At 65.5% G+C, this 12,305-nt stretch overlaps 1 protein-coding gene across 3 annotated transcripts in view; it reads left to right on the forward strand.

Moving 5' to 3' along the window:
* ITGA5 (integrin subunit alpha 5) overlaps nucleotides 1–12,305 on the forward strand; it is a 19,741-nt gene continuing 7,436 nt past the window's right edge. For 2 of the 3 annotated variants that reach the window (XR_012017246.1, XM_072797612.1), the window contains exons 1-16: nucleotides 1–239; nucleotides 6,007–6,137; nucleotides 7,609–7,721; nucleotides 7,820–7,940; nucleotides 8,129–8,190; nucleotides 8,278–8,323; nucleotides 8,536–8,661; nucleotides 8,865–8,909; nucleotides 9,019–9,062; nucleotides 10,263–10,319; nucleotides 10,474–10,526; nucleotides 10,830–11,038; nucleotides 11,316–11,507; nucleotides 11,734–11,779; nucleotides 11,955–12,056; nucleotides 12,242–12,297. Coding sequence is in view for 2 of the 3 variants with exons in the window: in XM_072797612.1 (XP_072653713.1) it covers nucleotides 16–239; nucleotides 6,007–6,137; nucleotides 7,609–7,721; nucleotides 7,820–7,940; nucleotides 8,129–8,190; nucleotides 8,278–8,323; nucleotides 8,536–8,661; nucleotides 8,865–8,909; nucleotides 9,019–9,062; nucleotides 10,263–10,319; nucleotides 10,474–10,526; nucleotides 10,830–11,038; nucleotides 11,316–11,507; nucleotides 11,734–11,779; nucleotides 11,955–12,056; nucleotides 12,242–12,297 (1,627 nt within the window). In the remaining variant the exon portion in view is untranslated. Of the gene's footprint in view, nucleotides 240–2,751; nucleotides 2,886–6,006; nucleotides 6,138–7,608; nucleotides 7,722–7,819; nucleotides 7,941–8,128; nucleotides 8,191–8,277; nucleotides 8,324–8,535; nucleotides 8,662–8,864; nucleotides 8,910–9,018; nucleotides 9,063–10,262; nucleotides 10,320–10,473; nucleotides 10,527–10,829; nucleotides 11,039–11,315; nucleotides 11,508–11,733; nucleotides 11,780–11,954; nucleotides 12,057–12,241; nucleotides 12,298–12,305 lie in introns of those variants that run through there. The other variant, XM_072797613.1, reaches the window with a different exon arrangement.

Here is a 12,305-nt window from a genome sequence, read left to right on the forward strand (position 1 = left end):
GGAGCGCGCAGGGCGATGCGGGGCGCGGGGCTCCCCGAGGGCGCGGCCGGGGCGCGAGGTCCCCGCGGGCGCCCGGCCCCGCCGCTGCCGCTGCTGCTGCTGCTGCTGCTCCTGCTGCTGCCGCCGCCGCCCCGGGCCGCGGGCTTCAACCTGGACGCCCAGGCCCCCGCCGTGCTCTCGGGGCCGCCGCGCTCCTTCTTCGGCTTCGCCGTGGACTTCTACCGGCCGGGGGCGCGCGGGTGAGCTGGGGCCGGGGCCGCGGGGGGCAGCGGAGGGCAGCGGAGGGCAGCGGAGGGCAGCGGTGCAGCGGTGCAGCGGGCGGGGCCGGGGCTCGGGGCTCCGGGGGCCGGCCTCCCCTCGGCTCCCCTCCCCTCCTCTCTACTTCGCTCCCCTGTACTCCCCTCGGCTCCCCTCCCCTCCCCTCCCCTCCGCTCATCTCTCCTCTCCGCTCCCCTCCTCTCCTCTCTACTTTACTCCCCTCTGCTCCCTCCCCTCCTCTCCTCTCCCCTCCGCTCCCCCGGGTTCCCCTCGTCTCCTCTCTCCTCTCTGCTCCCCTCCCATCCTCTCCCCTCCTCTCTGCTCCCCTGTACTCCTCTCCTCTCCCCTCGTCTCCTCTCCTCCCTACTTTGCTCCCCTGTACTCCCCTGGGCTCCCCTCCTCTCCTCTCTCCCCTCTGCTCCCCTCCCCTCCTCTCCCCTCCTCTCCTCTCCTCTCTGCTCCCCTCGGCTCCCCTGGGCTCCCCTCCTCTCCTCTCTCCCCTCCTCTCCCCTCCCCTCCTCTCCCCTCCTCTCCTCTCCTCTCTGCTCCCCTGGGCTCCCCTGGGCTCCCCTCCTCTCCTCTCTGCTCCCCTCCCCCCTCCCCCCTCCCTCCGCTCCGGCGCCCCGGGACCCGCAGGGGGAAGGCTCCATCCCGACGGGGGCCGGCAGCTCGGGACCCTGAGCCCTGAGCCCTGAGCCCTGAGCCGGGTCCGGGGGCGCGGGCGGCTGGGCCAAGGGCGGGCCTGGGACGTGCCGGGAGGGGCGAGCGCGTGGAGGGGCGGCCCCCCTTCGTCCTGCTCCGGGAGGAAGAGAAATGCCGATTTCCTGTCGGCTGTCGACTCCGGGCCGGGGTCGGAAGCGGGGGCGCGGGGGCTCGGGACCTGGGGGACCTGGGGGCCGGGGCGCCGCACGGGGTCGGTGCCGGTCCGGGTGCCTGGGAAGCGGGAGCCCGCAGACCCGGCCGGCCCTGGAACAAGGGGGTTTGTTAAACGTGGGGCCCGGGGAGCAGGAGGGACGGTGGGCGGCTCCGCTGCCAGGTCCCGGAGCCTCCAGTGGCTGGAAACCGCCCCCCTTGGTCCCCAGCGCCACCCCGACCCCTGGGCCCCGGCCCTCCACGGGACCCCGGTCACACCGAGCCGTTTTGTACCTGGTGCAGGAACCGCTCTCTACTCACTTTCTTTAAATTTCCTGAGAAGTTTTAGTTACTCTAACTGACTTAGTGGGGGTGCGTGTGTGCAAATTTCTCCTTTGTCTGGAGATGGCAAAAAAGAAAGATGGTTAGGCCCCAGCTGTTGGTTCTGCGCTATTCAAGGTCCCCACCCAACCCCCACCCCACCCCCCTGGCCTCCTGCCCAAACCCCATTGCATCACCCTGGCCTGGAGCCTCTGCCAGGCCTGGCCTCCCCCAGGCCCCTCACACTGCTTACCACAACCCTAATGGAGCAGGGAAGAGGGAAGCAGGGAGGGGATGCGGTCCTCCCCCACGTGGGGGCAAGTCCAGTGGTCTGGCCCTTAACCCTCCTCGTGGTCCACCCCCACGCCCACCCCCACCTCGCCAAAGTGTCATCTCCCCTTTACAAGACTCCTGTACAACATCTGGACTTTCACACACTCCCGTTCCCTAGGTGTCTGTCTGGCCGCTGGCCCGGTCCTACAGTCCCCGCAGCAGCCTTCTCACCCCGACCCCTCCCCTTCTGCTCATCTCCCCTCCCGAGAGAACCCAGGTGTCCGGCCTGCAGCCCTCCCCTCTCATTTTCTCCCAAAGTACACCCTTAGAGTAGGACCGGGAACCATCCACTTCCCCCTGGACCGGGACCGCAGCTGGGCCTTCAGCCCCTCCCTACCCACCGGAGACAAATACAGCTCCCGACCGGGACCTGGGCCTTTGCCGGAGAGGGCGGGCCTCAGGGCTCCCGTTGGCCCTGCCACACCTCTCACGGGGACACTGAAGGGGCATCGAAGGGCCCGAGAGGGGTTACCTGGTAGGAAAGGGTCACGCTGCGAGTCCCACCGTGCTGGGAGTGCATCCTGGCCCCACCGCTCCCTCGTTGTGTGACCTGGGGCGACTTACCTTCCCTCTGCTTTCACGGTGTTTTCAAGAAAATCAGACACCTCGCCTACGAGGTTACCTGAGGACTTAGGGAGACAGTGCACCCCCAGAAGGCACCTGGTCCGCAGGCAGAGGGTGATCAGTACGGGGGAGGCATGATTTTTACCAGCTAGCTGTTTTCAACTTCTGGGTGTCTCCTCCCGGGGTATCACCTGGTTCTTTGCCTAACTTTCCCCCCACTTCTTTCTTGCTTCTAGTATTTGCTTATAGCGCCGATAGTAATAATGGTCCCTCACATTCCTTAGCACCGTCACATCAACTTTTCCATTGGATTGTTAACAAAAATCCTTGCATTTGACATAGGAAACAGTACTGTCCCGTTATATGTCTATATATATACTGAAACTTCAGGAATCGTAGAAATTGGCTTAGGGACTGTTCAGGGGCACCCATCATTTGATGGGGGAGAATCCAGAGCTTGGAGAGAGGTGCTGTGGCCCAGGTCACCAGCTGGAAGGGCGCCCCGTCTTAGCCCAGCTCCTCATTCTCCTCGGGCACGGGCACGGGCACTGCCACAGGTGGGTGCAACTCTTCCTCGCCAGCCCGCCGGGCACATCTCTTGAGAATACACCGGGGGGGTCTAGATGTCCTCGTCAGGCCTGGCCAGGGCTGCCGGAAGGCCTGCAGGAGCTGGGTCCCGGGCCACTCGCTTCCCCCCACCCCCGACCTTGCCAGGCCAACAGAGTCAAACAGTAACCGTGTATTGAACAGGAACTTGGTTAATCAGAAGCCTGGCTGGGGAGATAGTAGAGGGGAGGCAAGGGGGTAAGTTGGCAACAGCATAGACCAAAACGTTGGCCGAGGAAGGAAGATTCTTAGCTTCCGGTTCTTATTTCGGGAAGGATTCTGAGTGACCTTGGACATGTTGCTTAACGTCTCTGGGACTTGGTTTTCCCATCTGTAAAATGAGAACATGGGACTAGGTCTGTAGATTTTTTTTTTTTTAGTTAAATTTTTTTCTTTATTTCCTTTATTTTTGTTTAAAACAAATGATACCCTACCAGGGCATTCTCTATACAACGGGGAAAAGAGCTTGCTCTGAAAGAAGATGAGGAGGTGGGTCAGGACCAAGCCAGCCTCCCTGGACTCCATGTGGCCGGCCTGGGGCATCTACTGACAGGCTGCAAACCAGCGGCTGCTCCCTGTGGTGCCTCAGAGCAGTGGCGGGCTGTGGCTCCACGAGCCAACCCTAGAGCTTCGGGGATCCGAGGCCTCAAAAGAAATTGAGGCGATTATTTCTTTCCGTGAAGTCTACACGTTAGAAGAGTGTATCTGCCAAACTGCACTTAGTAAGGAATAGTTAATTCCCTTTTCCTGGTTTTTACCAACTGGAAGGTAGAACAAGAAGACGGCCATCGCTGCCAATCAGAGCTTCTGACCAGTATGTGATAACCGGCTTCCCCCACATGTTGATTGAATTTTGGCCAAAAGCAAATGCACTTGAGGTTCTGATTTAGCCCAGCCACCTTATCAGGTAAAGGCATGATTTCCATTAGGCTTTCCGAAATATTGCAAATAGCCTGAGACCGTCCCCTGGTCCATTGGTACCTTGGTGGCCCCAAGAGGGCCCAACTGCTGCAGGATTTAGGAAGCAAGGACTGGGAGTGGGGGGACGAGGATAAGCCTCGCGGCCTGGCTACTCTGACCCCAGGCACTTGGCCTGGCCACGGGGCAGGGCGCTATTTATTGGGATGGAGGGGCCACTGCACCCACAGGCATACGTCAGGGTGCGGGGCGGGGGTCTGGGTCTGTGTCCCTTGCCCGCAGGCCAGGCCTCCTGAACTGCCACGCGGCCACAGTGTCGGCCCCAAGCCTGGGGGCTTCAGAGGCTTTGTAAAGCCTCTCTGACCTTCTGCCCCTGGCGGACCCCAGGCTGCTTCCTCAAGCCATCTGGGGGCGCTCAGGCTGGCGTCCTCATCAAGAGCAGGGGGTTTGGGAAAACTAGGAGTGGGAGCGGGGTCCCTTGGCTGCCGCCCTGTGCCCTCCCACACCTGGACTCTCGGAGCTCCGGGAGGCCTCCTCACCTGGAGAGCGCGGAGGGGAGCCGCCCCAGGGCGCCCCGAGCTGGCGCCAACCCCTACGGCCCTTCCCTGGGGCTGCGCCTCCTGACGGCCGGCTCCTGGCCGCTCACGGCCTTGGCCCTGGCACGCGAGCCTCTGCCCCACCGCCCCACTGCCCGGGCCTTCCAAGCACCCCCCTGGTGTGACGGCTGAGTGAGAGGGGTGGGGCCGGCGGGTGGGAGACAAACGGAGAAGTGAGAGGTTGGAAACAGACAGGAAGCCACAGGCAGTAAACATTTCCTGTCCCCAGGGTAACCAGGGGCGCACCCCACCCCCTTCCCTCCAGGAACTCTCCGTCTCTGGCCCCTCCTGTCCTCCGGACCCTGCCTTCGCCCCCTCCCTCCTCAGCCTCCGGCCCCCCTGCCCACCCCTCGCCCCCCACTTCCGCCGCCCCGTATCCCCATCCCCTATTCCTCTAAGCCCCCCCCTCTGCCGCACCTGGCCCCCTGGCTCCGGGGCCCTCCACCATTAGGCACTCGCGCTCTCTCCGGGAAGGAGGGCTCGGGAACATTCCCGAATACCAGGGAAGCCATGGTACGAGGCCTGTGGAAAGCTGAGAGAGGCCAGAAGCCAGTAGAGATGGAAAAGCCCAAGATCTGACATCAAGACAGAGAGGACTGGGGAAGCCAAGACAAAGAAAGCGAGTAGTCCTGGGCCAGAGGGACAGTGAGAAGCTGTGCCAGAGGCAGGCCGGGAGGAGCGCGGAGGCCCCGCGGTCAGGGGCCCCGGCCCAGGCTGCCAGGTGCGGTGCTGGGGGACACCGTGCCGGAGCAGACCACAGGGCTCAGGGCTGCCCAGGGGCGACAGGGGCGTCGACAGCGGCGGGGGCAGCGCCGAAGGCAGGGAAGCTTGCCCAGGACCTTACCCGTGCCCAGCCAGGCCGTAGGCGCCCCAGCAAAGGCAGCTTCCTCCTCAAGGTCTCGAGGCCCCCGTTTCAGAACCGAGACCCCCGTAGAGCAAGATCTGGCTTCAGACTCCTAGGGATGGTGTGTAGGACGGGGGTTCAGGGGCCGAGCAGGAACCTGGCCGACACGGGGACGTCCACCCCGAGAGCCCAGGGCAGGCAGGCCCGGGCCCAGGGGAGTGTGTCCTCGCCGCCCTCACGCTCCTCTCGCCACTTCTGCACACTGATTTCCAGGGCTCACATTTTCCTGCTACACGCCCCAAGCCGGGCAGTCGGACGCCTGGGTCCTGGCCCGGAGAAGGGCTTTGGCTTGGGACGGGAGGGCAGAGGCTACGTGAGCGGACCCCGCAGCTCGGGGGCTGCGTGTCCCGTCCTGCAGACCACGGGGAGATGGGGAGGCCGGGGCCCAGGCTCTCTGGCCCCTGTTCCCTTCCCAGAGCGGACTCTGGTTCCCCTTCTCTCGCGACCAGGGAAGGGGTGGGTGCTTGTGTTAGTGACAGCGGCACATGGGGACCGCCTGACTCCAGCCTGGGCCTCTGGCATCTGTGGCATCTCCTGAGATATAAATACAACCAGGGGGCATCCACCCCACCCCCGGCCAGCCCCGGGCCCAGCAGCGGGGGAGCCGGAGGGGAGCTGGGAGTCACTGCGTCCTTTCGTCCTTTCCCTCCGCAGGGTCAGCGTGCTGGTGGGCGCGCCCAAGGCTAACACCAGCCAGCCCGGAGTGCTGCAGGGGGGTGCCGTCTACCTCTGCCCCTGGGGCGCCGGCCGGGGCCACTGCACGCCCATTGAATTTGACAGTAAAGGTAACCCCCGTGGGCAGGAGGGGACGCCCGGAGGGGACGCCCGGGTGGCCGGCGAGGCTGGAGCCCGCCCTGCGGGGCCGCGTGTCCCACTCGGGCTGCAGCTCCGCCTGGTGCAGGCTCCTCAGCGCGGCCCGGCCCAGCCCAGGAGGGCGGCGTGATTCAGAAACATGTGGCTCTCATTTCCCCTGAATCACCCACAGCTCTGGGAGGCCGGGCAGCAACACAGACAAAGGCAGGGAGAGTCACACAGGCTTTGCAGTTGGTCCCGCCGAGCGCTAAGCGACGGTGCCGGGAGCTCGGTCCCCGCACACGCGGGCCTGCATGGGACGGAGGCCCAGGGAGGCCCAGGGAGGCGGACAGAAGGACAGGAGCGCCGGCCAGCACTTCCGGGCGCTGGCTCACTGCTGTGAGGCTTGCACACCTCGATGGCTTGGTCCTGCCCCGGGCGAGGTGTGGGCCCGTTTCATAGGTGAGGAAGCAGAGCTTAAGTGACTCGCCCGGGGTCCTGCAGCCAGTGTACGGGGGGAGCAGGGACGCGAACGGTCCGGTTCCAGAGATGACGACCAAGACCGAGTGAGGAGACAAAAAGAGGAGAGGTGTTTTTCTAAGGTTTTATTTATTGATTTACGAGAGACACAGAGAGAGAGAAAGGCAGAGACACAGGCAGAGGGAGAAGCAGGCTCCATGCCAGGAGCCCGACGTGGGACTCGATCCCGGGACCCCAGGATCACGCCCTGAGCTGAAGGCAGATGCTCAACTACTGAGCCACCTGGGCTGCCCAAAAAGAGGAGAGATTAAAAAAAAAGAGAGAGAGAGAGAGAGAGACAATGGTGTGGGCAGGGAGAACGTGAAACTGACTTTTTTTAGCAAACAGATTAAATCAAAGGAAAGGAAAAAACCACCCCATGGAGGGCAGAGATAGGGCCTGGAGAGACAGCCCCGGATGTGAGAAAGGCCTAGAAAGGGGATGGAGCAAGGTGCCGTAGAGGCACAGGCCCAGGTACAGAGAAGTGCAGCCGGGACCACCCTGACCTGAGATGGCCTTCCCACCCCGTCCTGCCTCCACCTACCTGCAAGCACCCGGCCTGGGCCATGAGGCTGGAGCACCGGGGAAGGCAGCCCCAGAAGCCCAGGTTCCCAGCGCTTGCATGTGTGCGTGCACGTGTGTGTACAGGTGCCTGTGTGCAGGTGCGCGTGTGTGCAGGTGTGTGTGCAGGTGCAGGTGTGTGTGTGCAGGTGCGTGTACGTGCAGGTGTGTGTGTGCAGGTGTGTGTGTGCAGGTGCCTGTGTGCAGGTGTGTGTGTGCACACACATGTGTCTAGGGGAGGACTGAGTCAGGCTCCACAAAGCAGACGCTGAAGCCCCTTCCCCAGTCCCCCCAGTGAGTCCTGGGGCTCAGGGCTTGCAAGCGCCTGGGCGCCCCGAGTGCTCTGCCAGCCACGGCCCAGCGCGACCCCTTCTCCCGTTGAAGGCTCCCGGGTCCTGGAGTCGTCGGTGTCCAGCCCGGACGGGGAGGAGCCTGTGGAGTACAAGTCCTTGCAGTGGTTCGGAGCGACGGTTCGAGCCCACGGCTCCTCCATCCTGGTGAGGGCCCGGGGCGTGGGCAGGGGTTGAACGCGGTGGGGCTGTGGAGGCGAGAAGCCCGGGCTGACCTGGAGCGCCCCCCCCCCGGGCCCCGCCAGGCCTGTGCGCCCCTGTATAGCTGGCGCACGGAGAAGGAGCCGCTGAGCGATCCCGTGGGCACCTGCTACCTCTCCACGGACAATTTCACCCGAATTCTGGAGTACGCACCTTGCCGCTCAGGTAGGGCAGGAGGGGGCACCGGCGCCCGCCTCCCCTCCATCACCCCCCCCAGTTGGCCTTCCTGACCGCTGCCTGGTCCGGGGCACCCTGGTCCGGGGCGGCCCCCTCTCGGGTTCCCGTCGCCCCTCGTCCCCCCATGCGAGGCCCATCTGTGCTGGGCTCCTCGCCGCCACCCTCTCCCCCCACAGACTTCAGCTGGGCCGCGGGACAGGGCTACTGCCAAGGGGGCTTCAGCGCAGAGTTCACCAAGGTGAGGGGGCGGTCGGGGGCATGGGGCGGCGGGCGGCGGCGTCACGGGGCGCCAGCACCACACGCGGACCCTTTTCTTCCCCCACAGACCGGACGTGTGGTCCTGGGTGGGCCAGGGAGCTACTTCTGGCAAGGTGAGTCCTCCCAGGCGCTCGCGCGGCCCTGGCACACGGCCTGCCACCCACCCCCTGCCCGACGTCCCGCCCTTCCCTCGTCTGCCCCGGCCCGATTCTCCTCTGCCTTTCCTGAGACGCGTTCACCCGGTTCACCCGTCCCCGCCGCCCCCCACGGCTTCCCTCCCCGGGCCCCCTCCCCGCCGCGTCCAACTCCTCGTCCCCTTCCCCAGGCCAGATCCTGTCTGCCACGCAGGAGCAGATCGCAGAGTCCTATTACCCCGAGTATCTGATCAACCTGGTTCAGGGGCAGCTGCAGACCCGCCAGGCCAGCTCCATCTATGACGACAGCTACCTGGGTGAGCGAGCCGGGGGGCACCTCGGGGGGAGCCCCTCAGGACCCCCGGCCTCGCCCCTCCCGCTCCGGCGCCCCGGGCCCTGGGCCGCAGTCGTGTGCAGGCTGCCTTGGAGGCCGGGCGGGGGACGGAGCCGGCGGGGGGCGGGGGGGGGCGCGGCACAGGGGCCCCACGGGGACACTCACGTCCACCACCCTGTCCCCCAGGGTACTCTGTGGCGGTGGGCGAGTTCAGCGGTGACGACACGGAGGGTGAGTGTGCGCCGGGCGGGGCGAGGGGACGGGATGCGTGGGCTGCGGGAGCCGAGTTGTCGTCACCCCCCGCCCCCAGCCAGCCCACAGCTTTCTCTTCTCTCTGCAGACTTTGTCGCTGGCGTGCCCAAGGGGAACCTCACCTACGGTTACGTAAGCCTCAGCTTGACCCGCCCTGCCCTCCCCTCCCCTCCCCTCCCCTGGCTCAGCTCCAAGAGCCCCGCACGGCAGGGGGAGAGGGTGAGGGCTCCGGGGGGCGCACTGGGGATAGATCAGTGTCCTGACCCCTGGCCTGCTTCGTCCCATGAGCCCTGCAGCCGGCCGAGCCTCTCTGAGCCCACTTCCCCTCCGTGTAATGGGCTAATAATGGTTGTGAGCTCTCGAGGCTCCTGCAAGGATGAGGCGAGGTCACGGCCGAGCGCCCGGTGGACTCCGGGGCACCTGGCGGTTATTAGGCCGCGGCGAGTGTCGGGAGGGCACCGATGGGGGTGGCGTGGGGCTCGCTCCCGCCGCAGCGTTCACGGAGGCAGGTGAGGGGCGGGCAGGGAGTCTCCCAGGGGCCTCTGATGGGGCGCGGCCTGGGGCACAGGGGCCAGGGACCTGCCGCTCAGGGATCCCACCCAGCGACGGGCTCACGGGTCACCCACGGGGTGCAGATCGGGCCTGGCCTCCTCGGAAGCCGTCGCCCCGCGGAGTGGCCAGAGGGTAGGGCGGCGTAAGGGAGGGGTAGCTGCTTTTAGGGCAGGCGCGTCAGAGAAGGTTCTCTGAGGGATCCCTGCAGAGGAGGCGAGGGGGCCTCCGTGACGGGAGCGTGAAAATCGCAGAAGAAAAGGAGAAGAAAGGGGCTGATTGAGGATGAGGAGAATGTGGAAAGGTCGAGGGAGAACAAAGAGGTTGGGCCGGATTCCCCGGGGCCCCGGAGGAGCCGCCAAGACGTTGGGAATCTGGGCCCCGGCGCCGGGGTTTCCAGGCCAGGGTGTCCCTGGCGGACGCGCTCGGGGCCGTGGGCCTGTCTGAAGTGACTATCCCTGCCCGCCGCGCACAAGCCCGTCGTCAGACTCCGGGCACAGCAAGGGACAGACCCAAGTGCTGCCCCCGCTGACCTCACGTCCTGGGGGGTGGACGTGGACATAGAAAATCGTCAGGGGTTGGTCAGTGATTCGGAGAAAACCAGTGGGAGCTCCGTGGCCTAGAAGTGGGGACGTGAAAGCAAAGTCAGGAGGGAGTCGGGAGACCAGTGGCCGAGGCCTAGCAGGTGCCCCCCGGGGGTCCCGTGCCCACATGCCCATGTGCCCTCCACCCGTGGGACGGCCTGGGGGTCCAGGACCAATGGGTGCGTCTCATCCTCCCCAGGTCACCATCCTCAATGGCTCAGACATCCGGTCCCTCTACAACTTCTCAGGAGAACAGGTGAGGACGCCCCCACACCACCCAGCAGGCCTGCGGCCAGCCCATGGGCCCGGCCCAGCCTCCGGCCTGCCCCCCCCCCCGTCCCTGCTGATCCGTCGATCGAGCCCCTAGTCCTGACCCAGTGCTGCTCCTCTGTCTACCCCCACCCCCTCAGATGGCCTCCTACTTCGGCTACGCGGTGGCTGCCACAGACACCAACGGGGACGGGTGAGCAGCGGGAGAGGGGCCCCCGCGACGCCCTTCCCAGATCCGCGGCTGAAAAGTGGGAGTGGGGCAGAAACACGCGAGGAGGGTTCTCCTCCAGGCTTTGTGTCTGGATTCTCCTCCGGTGCCTGCCTTCACCTTGCTCAGGAGCAAGGAGGGCGCGGAGAGCCAAAGACCTCAAGGCTTCTCACCCGAGCGGGAGGGAGCGTGGGACGCGGGACGCCCAGGATTTCCCGGCAGGGGGACTGGGGAGGGGAGGTGGCAAGGCAGGGTACCCGGATGCCTGGGTTTTCCTCCTACCCGCAGGCTGGACGACTTGCTGGTGGGGGCACCTCTGCTCATGGAGCGGACGGCTGATGGGCGGCCTCAGGAGGTGGGGAGGGTCTACATCTACCTGCAGCACCCAGCTGGCATGGAGCCCACACCCACCCTGACCCTCACTGGCCAAGATGAATTTGGCCGATTTGGCAGCTCCTTGACGCCCCTGGGGGACCTGGACCAGGACGGCTACAACGGTGAGTGCCACGGGCCCAAGGAGCCGACCAGGGGTCTGGAGCCTGCGGCAGAAGGAACCTGGGGAGACGGTGGCTAAGAGACCCAGACCCCAGTGGCCCCCGCAAGGAGGGGTGTAACCTTCATCCCTGTGTCTCGGTCTTGGGACTTGAAGAGATTGGAAAACTGGGAACGACAGACGGGGAGGAAGAGGATCCTGGGCCCCGGGATCTGGTGGCAGAGACCAGACCCCTGCATTCCCGGCCTCCTGACGGGTGTGTGGTGTGTCTTGTCTTGCAGACATCGCCGTCGGAGCGCCCTTTGGCGGAGAGACCCAGCAGGGAGTGGTGCTCATCTTCCCCGGGGGCCCCGGGGGGCCGGGCTCTCAGCCGTCCCAGGTTCTGCTGCCCCTGTGGGCGGCCGGCCACACGCCACACTTCTTCGGCTCTGCGCTTCGAGGAGGCCGAGACCTGGACGGCAACGGATACCCGGGTGAGTGGTGGCGGAGACCCTGCACCTGAGAACTCTGCAAGTCGCAGGCAGGACCCCCGCCCTCCGGTGCGCCGTCCTGAGCCCCTGGGGACAGCTCGAGAACGGTGCCACCCCCGGCGCTGCCCCGCACGTGGGCCGCCCTCGAGCAAGACTCCAGAAGAGGGTTAGGAAGGAAGGATCGGGATGCGGGCCTTGCCGTAAGGGGTAGTGTCTTGCCTCCTTGCAGATCTGATTGTGGGCTCCTTCGGTGTGGACAAGGCTGTGGTGTACAGGTATGGATTCCGGGGGGCAGCCTGGGGACAGTGGGAACGGGGCATCTCTCAGTAGGGCTGGGGCTGGGAAAGGGCCCAAAGGACACCGGCCCCCTGGGGCTGGGGCGTCGGCTTCCTGCGCCCAGATCCCAGAGACCAGTCCTAGTTCTACTGACGCCGTATCCACTCTTGGCAGGGGTCGCCCCATCGTCTCTACCAGCGCCTCCCTCACCATCTTCCCCGCCATGTTCAACCCCGAGGAGCGCAGCTGCAGCTTGGAGGGGAACCCCGTGGCCTGGTGAGCTGGGGCCCGGGAGATGCAGAGAATGAGTCTGAAATGGCTCCGTGCGTGCCTGGGAGTGGGCGGAGAAGCCAGGGCTGGGAGGGGACGAGTGCGGGCGTCCCCGTCGGGGTGTTTGGGAGGCAGGTGGGGGACGGGCCTGTTCACGGCAGACACCACCTTTCCCCTCGGTCTGCCTCCAGCATCAACCTCAGCTTCTGCCTCAACGCTTCCGGGAAGCACGTTCCTGATTCCATCGGTGAGGGA

This window comes from Canis lupus, chromosome 25 (genome assembly GCF_048164855.1).
Source record: "Canis lupus baileyi chromosome 25, mCanLup2.hap1, whole genome shotgun sequence".
Lineage (NCBI taxonomy): Eukaryota > Metazoa > Chordata > Mammalia > Carnivora > Canidae > Canis > Canis lupus.